Raw genomic sequence first — 19,128 nt, 5'->3', positions numbered from 1 at the left:
AGATTTTGAATGAAAATTATTGTATGCCAATAAACTGAGCTCATAGCTACTTGAAAAATAAGAGGTCAATGCAGTTGAAGATGAGGAGACAAGTATACTAGCAATTAATACATAGTATATTTGCACCAAAAGTATTCATCTAAATTAGACAAAAAATGGCAGAGACCCCAAATTCAGATTTGTAGAGAAATTTTCCATGTTCAAGTGGCACTTGCACAGGATTTAGCATCTCCTTTTGGTGCCCGAGGTCCTCCAAAAGATGCATACAAAACTTTTGGGGCACACATTTTGATAGGAAAATGTAGAGGCCAGATAGAACCCACTCTGAAGATTGAAACCAAATTACACAATCCCTCTTTTACTGATATCATAACAACTCAAAGCACCTCACTCACTGGCAAATTGCAGTGCAATCAATATGATACAATCAATGCCTGCCTTTACAAACACAAAACATCTTAATTAGCCTATATTTAATCATATTTATGCTACAATTTGTCTTCCTCTTCTTTTGGGGCCTTAACCAAAGTCCACTGAAGCTCAATAGAAATACTCCTATTGTAAAAGTGGACTTTGGGATCAAACCCTTAATCACGAATACTATATTATTGCACTATAATCAGTTTATGAATATCAAATTATAAAGCTATATGTAAGTTAATTTTAGAAATTTGGAAAGTCACAAAAATACCAATACATGATACATTGAGCACAAGTACACATTTTAGTTTGTCACATTTCAATTTTTGAAAAATTGTACAACATATTTACTTTTCATGCTCATACTACTTCAGAACTTCAGATTAAAATAAATCAGTCAACCAAGTACAGCACAGCTCCAAATCACCTATCTGTTGGCTTCAGATTTATCTGTTTTGGTCTTGTTTTGTGTTCTATTATCAGGATTACTAAGTGTTTAAAATGAGAGCTCAAAAAGCAATGAAAAAAAGACCATTTATAATCCAGTGATCCCATCTTGCAAAGTCATATATATGAGTAACTTTATCCACTTGTAATTAATTGGACATTCTAGACTACTCAAGGCCATAATTCAGGAAAACATCCCTATTTAGGTAAGCACTTAAATACATGCTTCAGTCTCATTGACCTTAACAGGATTTAAATCAATCAGGTAAAAAATCATTTGCTTGATATTATTGGACTGACAATTTTAGAACATTTACAAATTATTAAAAATAGAATCTTTGGATTTCAATTGAAGATTCAGCAGTACTTTGTTCCTTATTCTATCTCATTATCCTATCCACTCATAAAAACCTTGCGAACAATTAAAAAAATAAAGAAATAATGTGGTATCTTCTTGGTAGTGGAAGATAGGATTATACATGGAAAGAGTTTAGATTAAAATAGTATGCTTCCAAATACAGCCAAGGATATAACTAAAGTGTCTATCTACACTGTAAAATCTGCAGAAGAGAGACAGACACTATTGCTACTCTGCAGATTTTATCCTCAGTGTCAATCATTTTGAAATTAACTTTAGTTTTCTCCAGAACTGGCTTTGCAGCAGAATAATAAAATAAATAATAATAATAATAATAATATCTGCGGATAGTTTAACCTTCATTGAGAGTTGCTGAGTCATAGTTTTTGAAGCATAAAACTTAAATGGTAGGGTTATATCAAGAAGAGAATCTGTTTTGCATTAATACTGACATTTAGGAATTTAGATATTATTTCTCACTTGCTGTGTTACATTGTTATGTTTTTTATAACATACTATTAGAAAGGAGGTGTAGTGTCTGTTCATATTCAAAGTCAGTTAACTTAATAATAGCATTGGATAGTAAAGCGCTGGCTTTGCAGTTCCCATTGGCCAGAAACCACGGCCAATGGGAGCTGCGGAGGCTGTGCTTGCAGGCAGAGGCAGTGCCCAGAGCTGCCTGGCCATGCCTCCACCTAGCAGCTGAGCAAGGGGGATGTTGCCACTTCTGGAGAGGCCCCAGGTAAACACCGCCCAGAGCCTGCCTTACCTCATCCCGTGCCCCAACCCCTTGCCCCCTCCCACACCCAAACTCTGCTGCTTCGGGGTCAGGGGAGACGTGGAGCCAGGTAGGGAGCCTGCTGGCCCCGCAACCCCCAGCACCCGAGGGGGGTCCCAGGCTGCATGCTACCACCCACACCTGCCCAACACCAGCTGGGCTGCACGCCACCGCCTATATTTCCAAGCTGCTGGGCCACCCTCCCCCAGCACCCGGGGGGCCCCTGAGCAGCCCCCCACCCCCAAGTTTTATTCACTGGTATTTTTAGTAAAAGTCATGGACAGTAAACAAAAATTCACAGTCTGTGACATGTCCATGACTTTTAAAACGTAGCCTTACTCATAACTACTGCTGTGTAAACTGAATGAGTGGCAGTATCGGCAGCATCAAGAGAAGCCTACAGAGGTATCCTGGCAAGGAGCTGGCCTTCTGCAACAATTGCCTGTAACTGCTCTCTGTGTTCTGCTGACAGATGTTCAATAAAGGAGTTTAGCTTAGTATGGTTTATGTGGTTATACTTTGCCCCTAACCCTAACCCTAATCCTAACCCTGATCATTGGTGATTCTAAACTGTAAAGTAATAAGATTTTCTGCCAAGGAGGTTAACATGCTTAAGATTTTTATCATAGGGCATAGATTTAATGTGGTGCTGCCTTCCATGTTCATTAACTGCCTCAACCACAAAGGAGTTAGGAGATGGGTGAGAAAATAAGAATTCTGACTCCTTAAAGGGAATAATATTTTTTATCTGTCCTTTTGCACATGGGAGAAATTGAGGCTACAAGATGATCTTTGCCGGTCCAGCAGTGCTTCATTCACTGGCAGGGCAATGCAGGCAAAGGAGGCAGTATGGAGGATGTCAAACAGTATATGATGTAGTTCTTCAAGCTCCTTAAGGGGGATCTGTAAAGATTCTGTGACCCTACTGATGAGCTCTTGACACTGCTTAAAATCATCAACCAAGGATGGTGGAGGTGGCATGCCAGCTTCATCTGGGGATGAAGAAGAGATGTTCACAGATGCAGAGATCTCCTTGTCAGCCCTGGTCTCCTGTTCCTCAAAAATCTCTTCCTGAGACTCCAGTCTCCTGGAAAGGGTGGGTGAGAAGAGTTGTCTGTCTTTGTGAAGGACAGAGCTTGAGTCCCTGAAGAACTGATGGTGATAAGCCACTCAGGGATTTCAAGGGGGTGGTGCATATGGCATGGGTGGCAGAATCCATAGGTTTCAGCAGGATGCTAGCTTTGGATGTCTGTGATGAGTGACCTCAGGGGAAAAAAACCTTCATGGGGTGGAGTGGAGAGTCATGCACTGATATTTGGGAGGCTGAGGCCAAGTCTTCAGCATAATCCTCCTCTTCTGAGACACTCAGTAATGGTGGGGCAGCAGAAAGAGCTTGAGGTACCACTGGTCCTGGACACATGTTTGGGGATCTGGATGCTCTCAGGATTGAGGAAATGTGAGGTTCTGCCATTGGTAGTAAGTAGGCATCCGGAGAGCTGGAGATTCTCGGTACCGAGCAGAGATCATAACCAAGCAATAGTGAATCAGGAGTCTGACACTGCGAGGTCTTGGGAAAACCTGAAATCTTGCAGTACCAAGAGTGTTGCTGGTACTGTGTCCATGGCTTGAGGTAAAGGTAGGCGAAGGAGTGGACGGTACCACGAGTTTTGAACACTTCTGGGGGAAACCTGATGGAGGTTGAGTGGTCTTTTTCAGTACCATGGTAAAGCTCTTCTTGCCTCTGCAGTCTCCTGTTAGTACTGATGGCTTCTTGGAGCCCAATACCGTAAACTCTCTACATTTGTCAGAGCTCCCAGTACCTAAAAAACCAGGCGCCTCATGGGTACCATGCCAGAGACTGATGGGACCTGGGGGAGCTGACTACTTCAACTTCTTTGAGGTAGATTCACTACCTGGAGAACTTGGGTCCTGGTCCTTGGAAGACTTATAAGAGGAATCTTGGGTCTTTGTCTCAGATGCCCTCCAGGAGTGCGGCTCAGAGACAGAAGAGGCAGCCGACTTACTCAGAGACCATGGTAAAAAGGGGTGCTCCTGGCCTGGGTCAGAGGACAGACACAGTGAACTCTCCATCGTAAGGAATACAAGTTTTATCTCCCGGTTCTTTTTTACTTTAGATTTTAATGCCAGTCAGAAGTTTCACTTTTGGGGAATGAGTGATTCCCCAAGGCAATGGATGCAGCAGGCATGTCTATCACTTACCAGGATTGCCTCCTGGCGTGACAGGCAATTATTGTTTCTGGGATACCTGGGCATACCCTTGGAAAGGGAGAAAAAAGTCACTCCCCTGGGGGGAAACTACCTAAAAGATTTATATAAAAGCAAATATATATAAAATTTACTTAATTTTTAAAAATATTTTTGTAAAAAAGAAATGAATATATAACTAACTACTATATACACAAACTACAGAAAAAATACTCAACCTGGACAGCTAGCTAAGGCTCCATCTCAAGCTGGGGTGGTGGAGAAGGAACTGACGATAGTTAGCCCAGACACTACTATATAGCAATGGTATGGAACATAAGGTGGAGTAACACGCATGGATGGGTCGAATGGACACTGACTGCTATGAGAAATCACCAATCAAAGGCACATAGGGTTACTACTCAAAGAACTGTAAAACACTGATTCCTACAAACATTTAAGTTTATTTTTATGCGATTTTATCCAGTACTTAAAAAGGAACACCTGCTCAGGCTCCCTCCCAAAAATCAATTTACTAATTTAAATAATATATATAAGCTTTACAATATTGTACAATTCATCTTATAATGCGCATTTCTACAAATACTTGATTACAGTCAAGTTGTCATTTTTAAGGAATGAGTTATGAGGTATATGTCTCAGTACATGCACATCATTGCTACTTTGATGTTGAAGATTGAGTGAAGTCTCAATGTTTACATTTCTCAAAACTAAAACATTAATAAACAGTGACTCAGATTAAAGGTGTACTGTTCCTGAAAACTATGCCAGCAAACAAAAATTGTTAATATTTGTATTACAGCTGCGCCTAGAGGCTCAGAAAAAGATCGGGCCTCACTGTGCTCGGTGCTATACAAACAAATGCAAATACATTCCTTGTCTAAGACATCTCACGCAATAGTGGAAGGAACAGACTAAAGGGTGGAATGAGGGAGTAGAAGACAAGTTACCTGTTGAATGAGCTAATTTTTTTAAAAAAATTGGTAGTCTAGGCTTGCCATCTTCCTACCCGTTGTCTGCACAATCGACAATTTGCACACATCATTTATATCTTAAATACTGCACACTTAAATACATCATTTTCATCTGAAATTACCTATTTGGGTGTTGTGTAGGTTTTGCAGATACATGCTAAGTTTCAGTTTTTGAAAATTTACCCTTAAAAGCTAATTTTTAAGAGTGTTAACTTTAATACATTAATGTTTCTGAAGTAATTCAGGCAGTTATGTGGAACCATGTCTAAAACAGTAACTAGGAGTCAGCATTGGGGTCATAGTAACCAAATACTGCATGTGAAAATGCACATGCCTTGATATTAGCCTCATCGTTGCCAGCATCATAGTAGTTGGGTGGCATACCCCTGTCTCCCATATATGAAAGACTATTTGTGCTAGATTCATAGGTTTGTTCCTTCTCCTCCATACTACATATTAGGTCCAATAGAGAAATAGGATTAGCAATTACCACTATAGTGTCAGGGATAAATGCAGCAATACTTTAGCTAGGGAAGTTGCGAGACTGATCCTCTTTTGGAGATAACAGCAAACTTCGAGGAAAGGTAAAGGTATTTTCTGCAGTGGAAGAGGCTTGGAATCGAACTGCTGCTGTGGAAGCCTCTTTTCTGGACCAACCAGATAAATTAAAATTATGTGTGCTTTTGAGATATGTGCAAGTCCTGTGCAGTTACAGGAGCTTGGCCTATATCTTTATAACTACCATTATTATTTCTATAGTGATGTTGTACTCCAGAGATGTTTGGACTTACCTTATTCTTGGTATAAACATGAGGAGCCACTTTGAGAAAGATGCGTGGCATTTCTTCCAGTGTGTCATTATCTACAACATGGAGCATACAGGTAGGGATGGTTGTGTATACCTTTGGCACTACAAGCATATCTTCTGTCACATGAAATGTTTCCCTACAGTAAAAGAGAGGTAACAGCTCTTTTGAAAAATGTTTTCAATTTCAAACTGCTTTTCACTAATAAAGTAGATGCTGTAATATATCAATAATTGTGTAAATTGTGTAAATTGTGTAAATAATAAATGCATCCGATGAAGTGAGCTGTAGCTCACGAAAGCTTATGCTCTAAGAAATTTGTTAGTCTCTAAGGTGCCACGGGTACTCCTTTTCTTTTTTCAATAATTGTGTGTGTGTGTATGTGTGTACCTTCCAGCTGCTCAAAATTAGAAATGCTAGATGTTGTGTAGTTTTGTTCTAACTAACCCCACCTCCAACAAAGCCATCAACAACAATAATTAGCTGCAGGCGTTGCAATCTTTAAAAATCTGAATATAAACTAATTTTATAGGGTTACAAACATTATTTGTTTAAAAATCTTTTAAATTGCAATTTCACTTTGGGGGGAAAAATGTAAAAATATGTTAAAAGTTTCTTTAATTGTAAAAAATACAATTCAAATAGTCAGTTATAGCAGATACTTGAACTTCAGTGATTGAAAGCACTGGACCCCCAAAATGTGCAAGTAACTAATATAGACACACATGCTTACATGTGTTGTAGCTTACTTATCATAATGTGATGCAAAATATGCTCATTATTATATGCTCCTTATGTAATATGGATCTTGTAATATAGGTTGATTGGTGTATACTGGCTCACATGAGACCTGCACGCAGTTTGGAGAGAGCAGATAATCCCAAGAGACTGTAGAAAGCCCATAGTGATACCAATATGCAAATACAAAAGTGACATACACAACTGTTCAAAGTACCGAGGAATTAAGCTGCTGTCCCACTGCATGAAATTGTTAGAGAGAAACACAGATAGTAGCATTCATTGAATAGTGGAGCCTGTTTTAGGAAAGGAGCTGTTTGGTTTTAGAAAAGGAAAGAGACTACAGATGTTCACCAGACAGCTGGTGGAAAAGAAACTGGAGGGAAATGTCAAGCATGGTTAGGCTTTCATCGATTAGGAGAAAGCAGTGCTTAAACTGCAAAGCAATTGGAGAAGGACCTATAGAGGGAGAAAGCATTTGAATGATTACCTAGTATCTAGATGACTGCTGGTGCCCCTGCTATGCTCCTATGGAGTACTAGAGGCACTTGTCCAGACAGTGATGGGTCTGTATGATGGTTTGTTACGGGGCCCACCTGCTTCTCATGAGCTCCCTCTATCGAATATGTGCATGCACGTGCTCTTTATTCAGCTGCTCGCTGGCTAAGTCACACACAGTTCATATGTGAACACAACAAACCCTTTCTGGGGTACAAGTCCAACAGGGCCTATCACAATACCCTTGGTTGGTCTCTTCCTGCAGCCCTCCCTGGGCTCTCTTAAATTGTCCCTGCTCTGATATGAAGCAATGCCCAAGGGCTTCCTCCCTGGAGACTCTTCACCTATTGCCCCAACTCTCCAGCTGAGTCACTCAGGGCTTAAGGCACTTCCTCAATGGCTGGTGGGGAGACCCAGGGCTGTCCATGACTCCAGGTCCCAACCCAGGGACACTATAAAGTAGCAGCCACCTGCTGTTTCCCTTCAACTATTTACTCTGTTGCTGTTGCTACTGTTCCCTGGGCCACTTCCCCACCATCACCTTCACCCTTACTCCAAGGCTGAAGTCTTTCTTGAGTTCCTGCAGCCAGCCAGGAGCACCTTTCTTGCTCCCCTGGTCCCTGCCAGCAACTGATCCTTCTCTGTCCAGCATCTCCTTTTCATATGAGCTTGCTGGACTCTGATTGGCTGCTTCCTTGCAGTCACTTGAGGCAGCCTGGAGGACTCACCTCTACTGCTCTTTCCTGGGGCAGGATAAGGTAGGGCTGTGAGGCCTCCAGCAGGGAGGTATACCTTGTCACATAGTTCCAAGATAAAAAGTTAGATGCCTTTCAGTGCAACAGGGGGTTTTGAGGTGAAGACTGGACTCCACCAGGGATCTATGCTTATTCCATTACTATTCATAATTTTGATGGACTTCATAAGTAGGCAAAGCCAAATGGAAGGTGGTACAAAGGTTATCTATGCAGATGATAACTTTGCTAATGGCCAACAAAGGTTATCTATGCAGATGATAACTTTGCTAATGGCCAACAGGAGGAAGAGCTGGTTCGGTGATTTATGTCTAGAACAGGGAACTAACGAACTATGGCCTAAAAATGAGTACAGAAAAAGCTGAAATCATGCAAGTGACTTGCACGAAACCAAGACAGATGAATATCAATATTGAGGGCCAGTACATAAATCAGGATTATACACTGAAGAACTGTGGAGGCTGGTTAGAAGCAAATGGAGAAATCAACAGAGAACAGCAGGCAAGGCTGCTGAGCATGGGAAAAGTCTGGCACAAGATAAGTGGAGAGATCTATGATAACCACATGCCCAGGCTACTTCAGGGACAATTATACCAAACCACAATAAGACCACTCTTCTGTATGTATCAGAGACATTGACAACTAAAGAGAAGCTCTTGAGAAGACCTGACACCATTGAAATGAGATGTCCTAGGACAGTGAAGAGGTGGCATTACTGGACCAAATGCAGAATGTTATCAGGTGTGAGACCAAGGTCTGCAGTATCAGAGAGAAGATGCAAGAGAGGAGGCTGAGATGAGATGATATGGGCATGTGTAACAGGGGTGCAGTCAGTATCCTGTCATTCAAATCCCCACCAATATAGGTTAATTGAGACCTACTTACAGGATCAATTAACAAGTGGAGCTATAGCTGAGGGGCTAATTAGAGGACGAAGTAACCCCAACAGCTGGGAGCAGATAAATGGAGAGGAAGGAAGCCCTGGGTTGGGGAGCTAAGAACCTGAAGAAAGGCAGAGGTGGCTGCTGCTAGTACTGCTCCCTTCCTCAGAAGCAAGTTGGAGAGCTGACTGGGAGTTATAAAACGTAAATAGCATTAGTGGTGGTGGCCTGCTGGAATAGCTGGTGGTGAAGGAGATCTGGAGTGGGTGTTGTCTGTACTTAAGGTAAGAAACGACTGATAGGGAACCACCATGTGATAGCATGTATGAAGGATGGATGAAGTAAATCCTGATAGGGAGGCATTTGCCACTAGAGTTTGCGTGCAAAGATCAAGACAAAAGCCAAGAAAATGGTAGACTGACTCTGTACGGGAGGACAGAGTGGATATGGAGTGAGCACTGGCCAGACAAGCCTGTAAAAACTGATCTGGTGACCTGAGCCCAGCTAGCAGGAAAAAGGAGAAGACAAAGATGATGTAACATGGTCTCTTTTTTGTAGTTTCTCATTCTAGACTTAAATTTTAAAAAGGTTGTTTTTAAAACCCAATGTCATAGTTGATTATTTTTTATTCTTTATTGTTTATACTTTCACAGAAGTTTTAAAATAACATTACTTCTACTATCAAAATAGTCATTTTATTTTAAAAAAATCTGAATTCATTTAATAATGTGGCCAAAATTCGAACAACTGATTAGTGATTTTGGATATCCAACTTTTGACACCTTGAAAGGTTTGATGTTTCCCAAAATTGCTGAGCACTTGCCATCTGAAAATTAGGCCCCTTTATGGTGCCTCAAGTTGGACACCCAAAAACGGAGACACCCAAGTCAGAGTATTTTTTTACCTGTAATTCAAAACCAGTTAAATGAATTGTTTTCAAACTTTCACAGACATTCTCCATTGCCTTCAGACTAATTTTTGGCAATTTCATGCCCATCCAATTTTCCAAAACAGAGTTTTAGGTGAGGTAAAATAAGGCTTTATATTAAAAGCTGGCTGCAACTTTGAATGTGTAGAGGCTACTGCTTCTCTATAATAAATTATTTCCACATAAGAATATTTGAAACTCACCTAAAAAGCACAAACCAAAAATTTGGTGGCTGATCAAAATACGTTACAGCATAATCAGCAAAAGTTGTTTTAGCCCATTCATCATCATAGCAGGGGTATTTTTTGATCAACTTACAGTTGCTTTTAAACATTTCTCTGAAAAACAAAAGATAAAAATAAAAGAGATGAATACTTAAATGTAATAAGGAGAAGATATAGATCTTAACTTCAGCTTCTACATGAAAGGAAGAACACCAGGGTATATGTGACCCATTGGTACAGTGTGTGTTATATATCTTTCCCTACTGGCTGGTCCATATGAAAGGATAACAACCTACTACCGCTAACAGTTAATGATGATACTCCTTTACCTCAAGTCCTGTGCTTTGAAGCTAGAAGTCCTGGGTTCAGTCTCTCCTAATGACCAATAGGGGACGGTTGTCACATCTGTGTTCATATTGTGATTATGGCATATCTCCTGAGTGGCATGAGGCCAAAGACCAATTGCATGTAGCACCCCAACATTTCATTGCTTTTACAAAACTTCTTTACAATTTCTAATCATCCACTGTAGTTTCCTTTCCCTCCCATCATGCTGCCATCTTGTAGTTTTTCTTCTGAGGCCCCATTTGAAGATTAAAAGCTTAATTTTACCTTTAAAACACTTCTTTGAACAAGAAGCACTTTAAAGCAAACCCAAGGATCCTACATTTCAAATGTGTCCAGAAGGACTCCTTTCTCACAGGAAGAATCCAAGATCATAGCTACAAAGTTGTAAATGAGATAAGTAAGTTCCCACCCAAGTTGTTGTTCTTGATGAAGGTCATAATCAATCTGATCACTGAATTGGTTCAATGTATTTTTACCAATAACCTCCAGTAATAAAAACAATGTCGAAAATGTCACCTGATACATAGCTTGAGGCACCAAGGTATAATACATATAAGTGAACGGAAAAAGCAAAGGGAAGGCAGAAAACTGAAAAGAAGAAAAAGAGAGGAATTACAGGAGCCAACCGTGGTCAAAGTGAAAACCACCTCTAAGAAAAAACAACCTCTTTGAGTCTTGCTTAGTAAAAGCAAGACAGGAGTTATGATAGATGTCAAAGAAGAGCATGCTCTTAGCAGTAGCTGACCTAAAACACAAAAAAAATTGCTCTATGCCAGGGATTCTCAAACTGGGGGTTTTGAACCCCTGGAGGTCACAAGGTATTCTGTGGGGGGTCACACGCTGTCAGCCTCCACCCCAAACCCTGCTTCACCTCCAGCATTTACAATACTGTTAAATATAAAAAAAAAGTGTTTTTAATTTATAAGGGGGGTCTCATTTAGAGGCTTGCTGGGTGAAAAGAGTCACCAGTGAAAAAGTTTGAGAACCACTGCGCTATGCAGACCTCCCCACTACAAGGGAACTCAAAGGAGAAGCAGATATAAATATAGGGAGAGCACTTGGGTGTCAAAGCTTCTCTCCACTGAGCTGCCTCTCTGAGGGACTCTGACCATGATCTCCCCAATAGTCCTTTCTAGATGGATGGATCACCTGTGAAGGAGGATATTGCATGCTGTCATTGCGTGTGTTAGGGCCATTAGGAGTTTAACATTATGCAAAAGGAGGTTTTTTTAAATGGAACAAAGTGGAAGATTGGTCTCTGATGGTGCTTTATTTCACTGGGGATGCAGGAGAGCAGGATGAGGGACAGCAAAAAGGCAGCAACCTATACTCTTTGCTGTTGCCTCTGTCAATGATTTGCTCTGGGAAGAATGGGAGAGTAAGTTCTGGCTACTGTCTCTGCTGGTGGGTCAATATGATAGAGAAGGGAGCACAGAGAGAGAAAGAGAAAGTTGGTGCTTCTGCTCTCTGCTGCTACCGTGAATTGTTCCTTGAATAACTGTTTTCATATGTAAGTAAATGACTGATCTTTTTCGTTATTAAAGTAATGTTATAACAAACCCACTAACTCTTGGACAGGCTCTGAGATTTAGGGTTTTTTTAGGTATCCTGGGCCCAGCTCAAGCCTTGAAGATAAGGACAGAGATCTTGAATTAGACATAGTATTTTATAGGAAGACAGTGTACAAATCAAGACACGTTTGAATAGGTATTGCTCAGGCGATGCAATGCTGCATGGCATTTGCCCTGTGACATTACACCCCTATTCTTCATAGAAATATGCTTATGATATGAATATGGCATAACTAAGATGAATTTTATGCAAGATGGGTCATGTGAGATATCATTGGAAAGATTATGATTTACTGAATATGATTATCCTATTTGTATGCATGTATCATTTCTGTATCTGAAGTTAGGAATATTGATTATGTAACAATTACAACTGTATGTACACTTGGGAATGCCCACCAGACAGTATGCAATCAGCCTAGATGGGCCATTAGAAAGGACAATAGGACTTTGAAGATACTAATCTCCCTCCTTCCTGAGAAGTTTCCTGGGATGCTGCTTTGACACTACAGTGTCAGGTGATCATGTCACCTGGTACTAGACCTCATCTTGGACTTCTAATGTTTTTCCATTTAGAGGGGGGTGGGAGGTCAAACTGGGAAACAAAGGATTCCCGCTGAGCCCAAGTGAGAAAGATCTAGACTGTGAAAGGAATACCTGGAGATTTAAGCTGCAGTTTACCTTCAAGGGACTCTGCAACCTGCATAAAACAACATTTAGGAATTTGCTAATATTATCCAGTTAATTTAGTGTAATAAGCTTAGTTTGCATGTGTTTTATTTGCTCGGTGATCTGCTTTATTCTCTTTGCTATCCCTTATAATCACTTAACATCTACCTTTTGTAGTTAATAAACTTGTTTTTCGTTTATTCTAAAACCCAGTTTGTGCAATTCATAACTGGGGGAGTGCGGGGGGTGGGAAGCTGTGCATAACTTCCTCCACATTGAGGGAGAGTGAATTTCATGAGCGTACGTTGTATAAATCTCTATACAGCGCAAGACAGTACGATTTTGGGTTTACACTCCAGAGGGTGTGTGCACTTGAATGCTGGGTAATCCCTGAGCTGAATCTTCCTGCACAGAGTTGATTGCAGACTCTGTGTAATTCTACAGCTGGGTGTGTCCCTACCTGTGTGTGTGTGTGCGCGCGCGCAGCAGGACAGGATGAGGAAGCCCAGACTCATGGAATGGGTAGGCTCAGTGGGTCCCCAGTACATCAGGTGGCAGCCCGGAAGGTGGATCCAACCTGTCACATGGATGATAATATGCCCGTTTCACTTGAACAAAGAGTCAAAGTCACACAGTGGAGCCAAACTTTGCCATCATTAACTTTAAACATAATCCAAAATATGATTTAATTTAATGCAGTTATACAAGGAACCCTAGTATCAATATTTTATCACTTTTTGTTTAAGTTATTTAGGTATTTTTTCTCTTGTGTCTATTTTTGGTCATTTCCTTATTTGTGTGGGAGAATTTATGTCAGCCCTGCCAGGGCTAATTAAGTTCTGAAATGCCAGGGAGAAATCCTTGCAACATTTCCCCCCCTCAGTTTCTAACAAAGACTTTGCCATGAGTCCAGGACTGGTGGACTCTGGAGGAAGGTGGGCCCTTAGGTAGCCTCCTTTGTGCTGTTGCAAAGAAGGCTCCAGCTTGAACTAGGTTTTTTAAGTTTTTCTAACATAGCTATGTTGGTTAGGAATGTGAAAAAAAATCACATCCCTAACCAACATAGCTATGATGGCAAAAGTCCTAGTGTAGAAGCAATTATATCACTAAAAAAGTGGCATATTTTTATATTACAAAAAAGTGGTATAACTTATTTTGTCTGGGCAACTGGTGTAAGCCATACTGCAATATAAGCTGCATTTCCACTAGGAGGGTTTGCTGGCAAAAGTAGTTAGTGTAACTATTGCTAATTTTCTAGTGCAGACAAGGTCTCCCTAAAGGAAAGGGTTACATGACTCCATACTTTTTTTTAAAGCAACTTAGTGGACAATTACCAAAAGATCAATACCATATTTACATTAGTAAAATTTACTGTAGAATACCCAAGCTGTGAACACAACAAAGAAGATAGCAGGGAGGCAATACTCCAGCTCAAATAATAGATTTGGTAGATGTTTTTGAGGTGCAATGGGAAACAGAATAAAGCCTATACATTATACCTTCTTTGAAAATCTCAAATGCTTTGTATGTTTAACAACGTTTTGAAAATTTCAAAACAAGTCACTCTTTCATCGTATTTATTTTGATAAAACATTGGCTGTATGGTTATACAAAGAGTTGTGCGGAACAGGCTGCAATATAAAATTTTCATTTATTATATAATACCTCAGTAGAGTTACACCACACTGTTCAATATTTGATTCAATCGAAGTCCATAATTTTTGCAGAGTTTCTTTAACATTAGTATTCTCCTTAGTACCTGAAAAATAACAAAATGCGTTAGAAAAAAATCACAAAATATTTAACTTTTTCATTGTTCTTTAAAAAAAAAGTGTGAAAAAAATTGAGGCAAGTCAGTCATGTTCTGAATCAAGTTATAGTCTCATTTTAAATTTTACAGAATTCTTGCACTTCTGGAAACTATTTTCTCCTTTGAATTTCCAGTATCATCATCATCATTCTCCTTGTCACATGCTGATCAGCTCTCCTGCTATAGTGAAGAGCAATGTGATCAGTCCCTTTTACTGAAGTACACATCCCCATATAAATTATAACATGCTGCAGAGAGATGAAATAACTTCAGTGATCAGTAGAGGCAATGATCAGAACATTTAACTATAAGCTTAATTATATTGACTTTTCCTTGTAGTTAATACCATAATCTACATGCAAGGAACTAGAAAAAGAATGAAGACTGGAGAAAAAAAGAAAAGTGTATGGGACAGTAGGAGAGAAAATAGGATAGGTATATGGGAAAGAAGAAAAAATAATTATGAAAGACTAGAGGGAGAGAAGAAAAATAAAATGAGTAAAAGACAAGGAAAACAGTGGAGAGAAGTAAGAACTGAGAAAGAAGACAGGTTTCAGAGTGGTAGCCATTTTAGTCTGTATCAGCAAAAAAAAAAGAATAAAAAAGAGTAGTACTTGTGTCATCTTAGAAACTAACAAATTTATTTGGGCATAAGTTTTCGTGTGCTAAAACCCATTTCATCGGATGCATGCAGTGGAAAATACAGTAGGAAGATGTATATATGCAGAGAACATGAAAAAATGGGTATTGCCATACCAACTGTAATAATTCTTGATGTCTGATTTGTGTCCATTTATTCTTTTGTGTAGAGACTGTCTGGTTTGGCCACTGTACATGGCAGAGAGGCATTATTGGCACATGATGCCATATATCACATTGGTAGATGTGCAGGTGAACGAGCCTCTGATAGGGCTGATGTGATTAAGTCCTAGGATGGTGTCCCTTGAATAGATATGTGGACACAGTTGGCAATGGATAGGTTCCTAGGTTAGTGTTTTTGTTGTGTGGTGTGTGGTTGCTGGTGAGTATTTGCTTCAGATTGAGGTGCTGTCTGTAAGCGAGGACTGGCCTGTCTCCTAAGATCTGTGAGAGTTAGGGACTGTCCTTCGGGATAGGTTGTAGATCCCTGATGATGCGTTGGAGAGGTTTAAGTTGGGGGCTGAAGGTGACGGCTAGTGGCATTCTGTTTTCTTTGTTGGGCCTGTTCTGTAGTAGGTGACTTCTGGGTATTTTTCTGGCTCTGTCAATCTGTTTCTTCACTTCAGCAGGTGGGTATTGTAGTTGTAAGAATGCATGATAGAGATCCTGTAGGTGTTTGTCTCTGTCTGAGGGGTTGGAGCAAATGTGGTTATATCGTAGAGCTTGGCTGTAGACAATGGATCATGTGATGTGGTCTGGATGAAAGCTGGAGGCATGTTAGTAAGTATAGTGGTCAGTAGGTTTCCAGTATAGTGTGATGTTTATGTGGCCATCCCTTATTAGCACAGTAGTGTCCAGGAAGTGGATCTCTTGTGTGGACTTGTCCAGGCTGAGGTTGATGATGGGATGGAAATTGTTGAAATCATGGTGGAATTCCTCAAGGGCTTCTTTTCCATGGGTCCAGATGATGAAGATGTCATCAGTGTAGTGCAAATAGAGTAGGGGCATTAGGGGACGAGAGCTGAGGAAGCGTTGTTCTAAGTCAGCCATAAAAATGTTGGCATACTGTGGGGCAATGCGGGTACCTCTGTCATGTACATTGGCCAAACTGGACCTCTATGCAAAAGCATAAATGGACACAAATCAGACATCAAGAATTATAACATTCAAAAACCAGTCAGAGAACACTCTAACCTCCCTGGTCACTCAATTTCAGACCTAAAAGTTGCAATTCTCCAACAAAAAAACTTCAAAACCAGACTCCAACGAGAAACTGCAGAATTGGAATTAATTTGCAAACTGGACACCATTAAATTAGGCTTGAATAAAGATTAGGAGTGGATGGGTCATTACACAAAGTAAAAACTATTTCCCCATGCTAATTTTCCCCCCTTACTGTTACTCACACCTTCTTGTCAACTGTTTGAAATGGGCCATCCTGATTATCACTTCAAAAGGTTTTTTTTCCTATTGTTGATAATAGTCCACCTTAATTAATTGGTCTCATTACAGTTGGTATGGCAACACCCATTTTTTCATGTTTTTTGTGTATATTGTGGCAGAGCTCCGACCTTGTCCCCATGTGTCCCGCGCTTCCAGGTGGTTTATGCTAGCTTCAGAGGCTCACTGCAACCCTCTACGTAGCCCTTCTCTCTCTAGGGCTAGGGATATAGTCTACTGAGCCCTTTCCATCATAAGCCAGCAATGGAGGTTGGTGAGAGAATTTCCACAGTCTCTGTTGCTCCTACAGCCTCATGCCAAAACAGTTTAGCCTCCTGTCCTGGCCTGTTTTCCCCTCCCAGGAGGTGTTTCTGTAGTGGTGGGTTGGGGGAACCCAGGCTAGGGACCCTAATGGTAGCAGCTGTTGGCAGCCAACCTTTTACTGCCAGAGTTCCTACATTTCCCTGGGCCACTTCCCCACAGCTCTCCTGCTTCTCCCTTCTTCACCCTTACCTTAGTGTTCCCTTACCTATGTCTTCATTAACCAGCCCTTCAGCTGCACTTCCGCTCCTCTCTGCCTGACTGGAGTGAGCCCTTTTATATTATCAGAGGGGCCTTAATTAGAGTCAGGTGGTCACATTAGCTTAATGGCCTCACCTGACTCTTTGCAGGTTAATTGGAATCAGGTGTTCTCATTAGCCTGGAGCAGCCCCTGCTCTGGTCATCAGGAAACAGAAAACTGTTAATCCAGTGGCCAGTAGATCTACCTTCTGCTACTCTGCTGTACCCAACTGGCCTGGGTCTATCATAATATATATCTTCCTACTGTATTTTCCACGGCATGCATCCGATGAGGTGGGTTTTAGCCCATGAAAGCTTATGTCCGAATAAATTTGTAAGTCTCTAAGGTGACACAAGTACTCCTCATTTTTTTTTTTTTTTTTTAGAAAGAAGAGGTAGAGACAAGCAAAAGAGAAGAGTTAGGAAAAACCCACTTGGCAACTGACACATGAAAAGCTAAATCTCCAGAAGAACAGAATGGTGAATATAGACTGAAGCACTGTTAATTTATATGGTGCTTGCCAGACATAAATAAGATAGGCATTAAATTATTTGGAGTAAAGAGCCTAAATAAGACAAGACTAGGGATAACAGTTCAGGAGAGGGAGAGTGTTGGAATTATGGACGAGGAAAAGAATGCATGTGGAATTGCTTGAAAAGGTGGATCTTAAAGGAAAGATTTGAAGGAGAGAGAGGGTGCCTGACCAAAGACGACAAGATTGACCCAGGCATAGAATGCACAATGCATGGAGAGAAAAAGCCTCCATAAGGGTGGCGCTGGCAATCAGTCAAAGGGAAGAGTCAACCTGAGAGGGATGGTGTATTACTGAAGGAGGTGGTACCCATGAAGCATGTGTTTCTCACAGGACAGTTTTCTGTGCCAAGGCACTCACGAGCTGTCAGAATATTGTAATCATATGACAACTGTTGCCTTGGCACCCAGTGCGCCCTTTTTCCTGCCCTGGCTGGAAAGATCACCATGGTTCTTTAGTCCGATGAAGTGTATAGATAGGAGAACAGACAGAATGTGGGGGCACAAAGCCCACTTGAAACCACCCAATAGCAGCATAAAAACTTCTTATACGAATGGGCCACTACAGGAAAGGAAATGCCAGACACATCTGAAAGTTCGATGCTCACCTGCTTCAGAAGAAAGTTAGGACTTGACTGAATCATCAGCTATATAATATTTACAAGAAAAAATTGCACTACGTCATGTGAGACTTGCACAGTTTTATTTAATTTGCAGGACTGTTTCATATGAAATACACATAGGGACAATATTCATGTTATATGCCTCTAACACATGCAATATATTAGGAAAAGATTAAGAAGATTCAGTACAACTAAAGCATTAAATATATTTTTGTATTTTTGCCCAAGATCTTGGATTTTTGCCCTTTTGAAAACTAAGCCCTTAATCCCTGTACCTCAATTTCCTCATTTGAAAAATGGGGTTAATTACAACTACCTTCCTTACAAGGTTATTGTGAGGCTAACTCATTAACATCAATAAAGTGCTTTGAGATCACCAGATGTAGATATGCAAATTTATTTATTATCATCACCATTAGGATTTGAAAGATCCATTATGCTGATACATTCTTGGACTTTCTGCTCACCTCCGCTGTTAAGTCTCTGATGTAGATCTGTCTGTGATTAAGCAGTTTTTAGGGTATGAATGATGAAAAACCTTGTTTTATCATACACTTATTTGTAATTTTTAACATCAATTTTTATATTATAGTTGCCCACATATTTCTCAGATGTACAGTGTCTCTCTCCCCACCTCCCAATCTGCTCATACTATTCTTATCAAAGTCTCTTTCCCAGTCAGAATAAGATGTATGAAATATTTTGCCAGTGACATTTAGATTTACTACTGACCTAAACTCAGACGGTTATTCTTCTTCACTATCTTAATTTCAAAAATAAACAAACACAAAACAAAATGTGGATATATAATATGTAATTTGCAAACCTAAAAAGGAGAACTCTTTATATTTTCTTAATCTCTTTATGATTCACCTATGCCAGCTGTTCATACATATTCTCTTGAA

The 19,128-nt window shown here is 40.3% G+C and overlaps 1 protein-coding gene across 2 annotated transcripts in view; it reads right to left on the bottom strand.

Moving 5' to 3' along the window:
- Positions 1–19,128, bottom strand: part of ADGB (androglobin) — a 228,747-nt gene that overhangs the window by 71,476 nt on the left and 138,143 nt on the right. For both annotated transcript variants that reach the window (XM_038395342.2, XM_038395345.2), the window contains 3 exons: positions 14,284–14,377; positions 10,010–10,144; positions 5,995–6,148 (listed from right to left, as the gene is read on the bottom strand). In XM_038395342.2, coding sequence (XP_038251270.1) covers positions 5,995–6,148; positions 10,010–10,144; positions 14,284–14,377 — 383 coding nt within the window. The remainder of the gene's footprint in view (positions 1–5,994; positions 6,149–10,009; positions 10,145–14,283; positions 14,378–19,128) is intronic.

Source organism: Dermochelys coriacea, chromosome 3 (genome assembly GCF_009764565.3).
Source record: "Dermochelys coriacea isolate rDerCor1 chromosome 3, rDerCor1.pri.v4, whole genome shotgun sequence".
Lineage (NCBI taxonomy): Eukaryota > Metazoa > Chordata > Testudines > Dermochelyidae > Dermochelys > Dermochelys coriacea.
The sequence above is the reverse complement of the archived record's forward strand: the minus strand, read 5'-3'. Positions and strand labels throughout refer to the sequence as shown.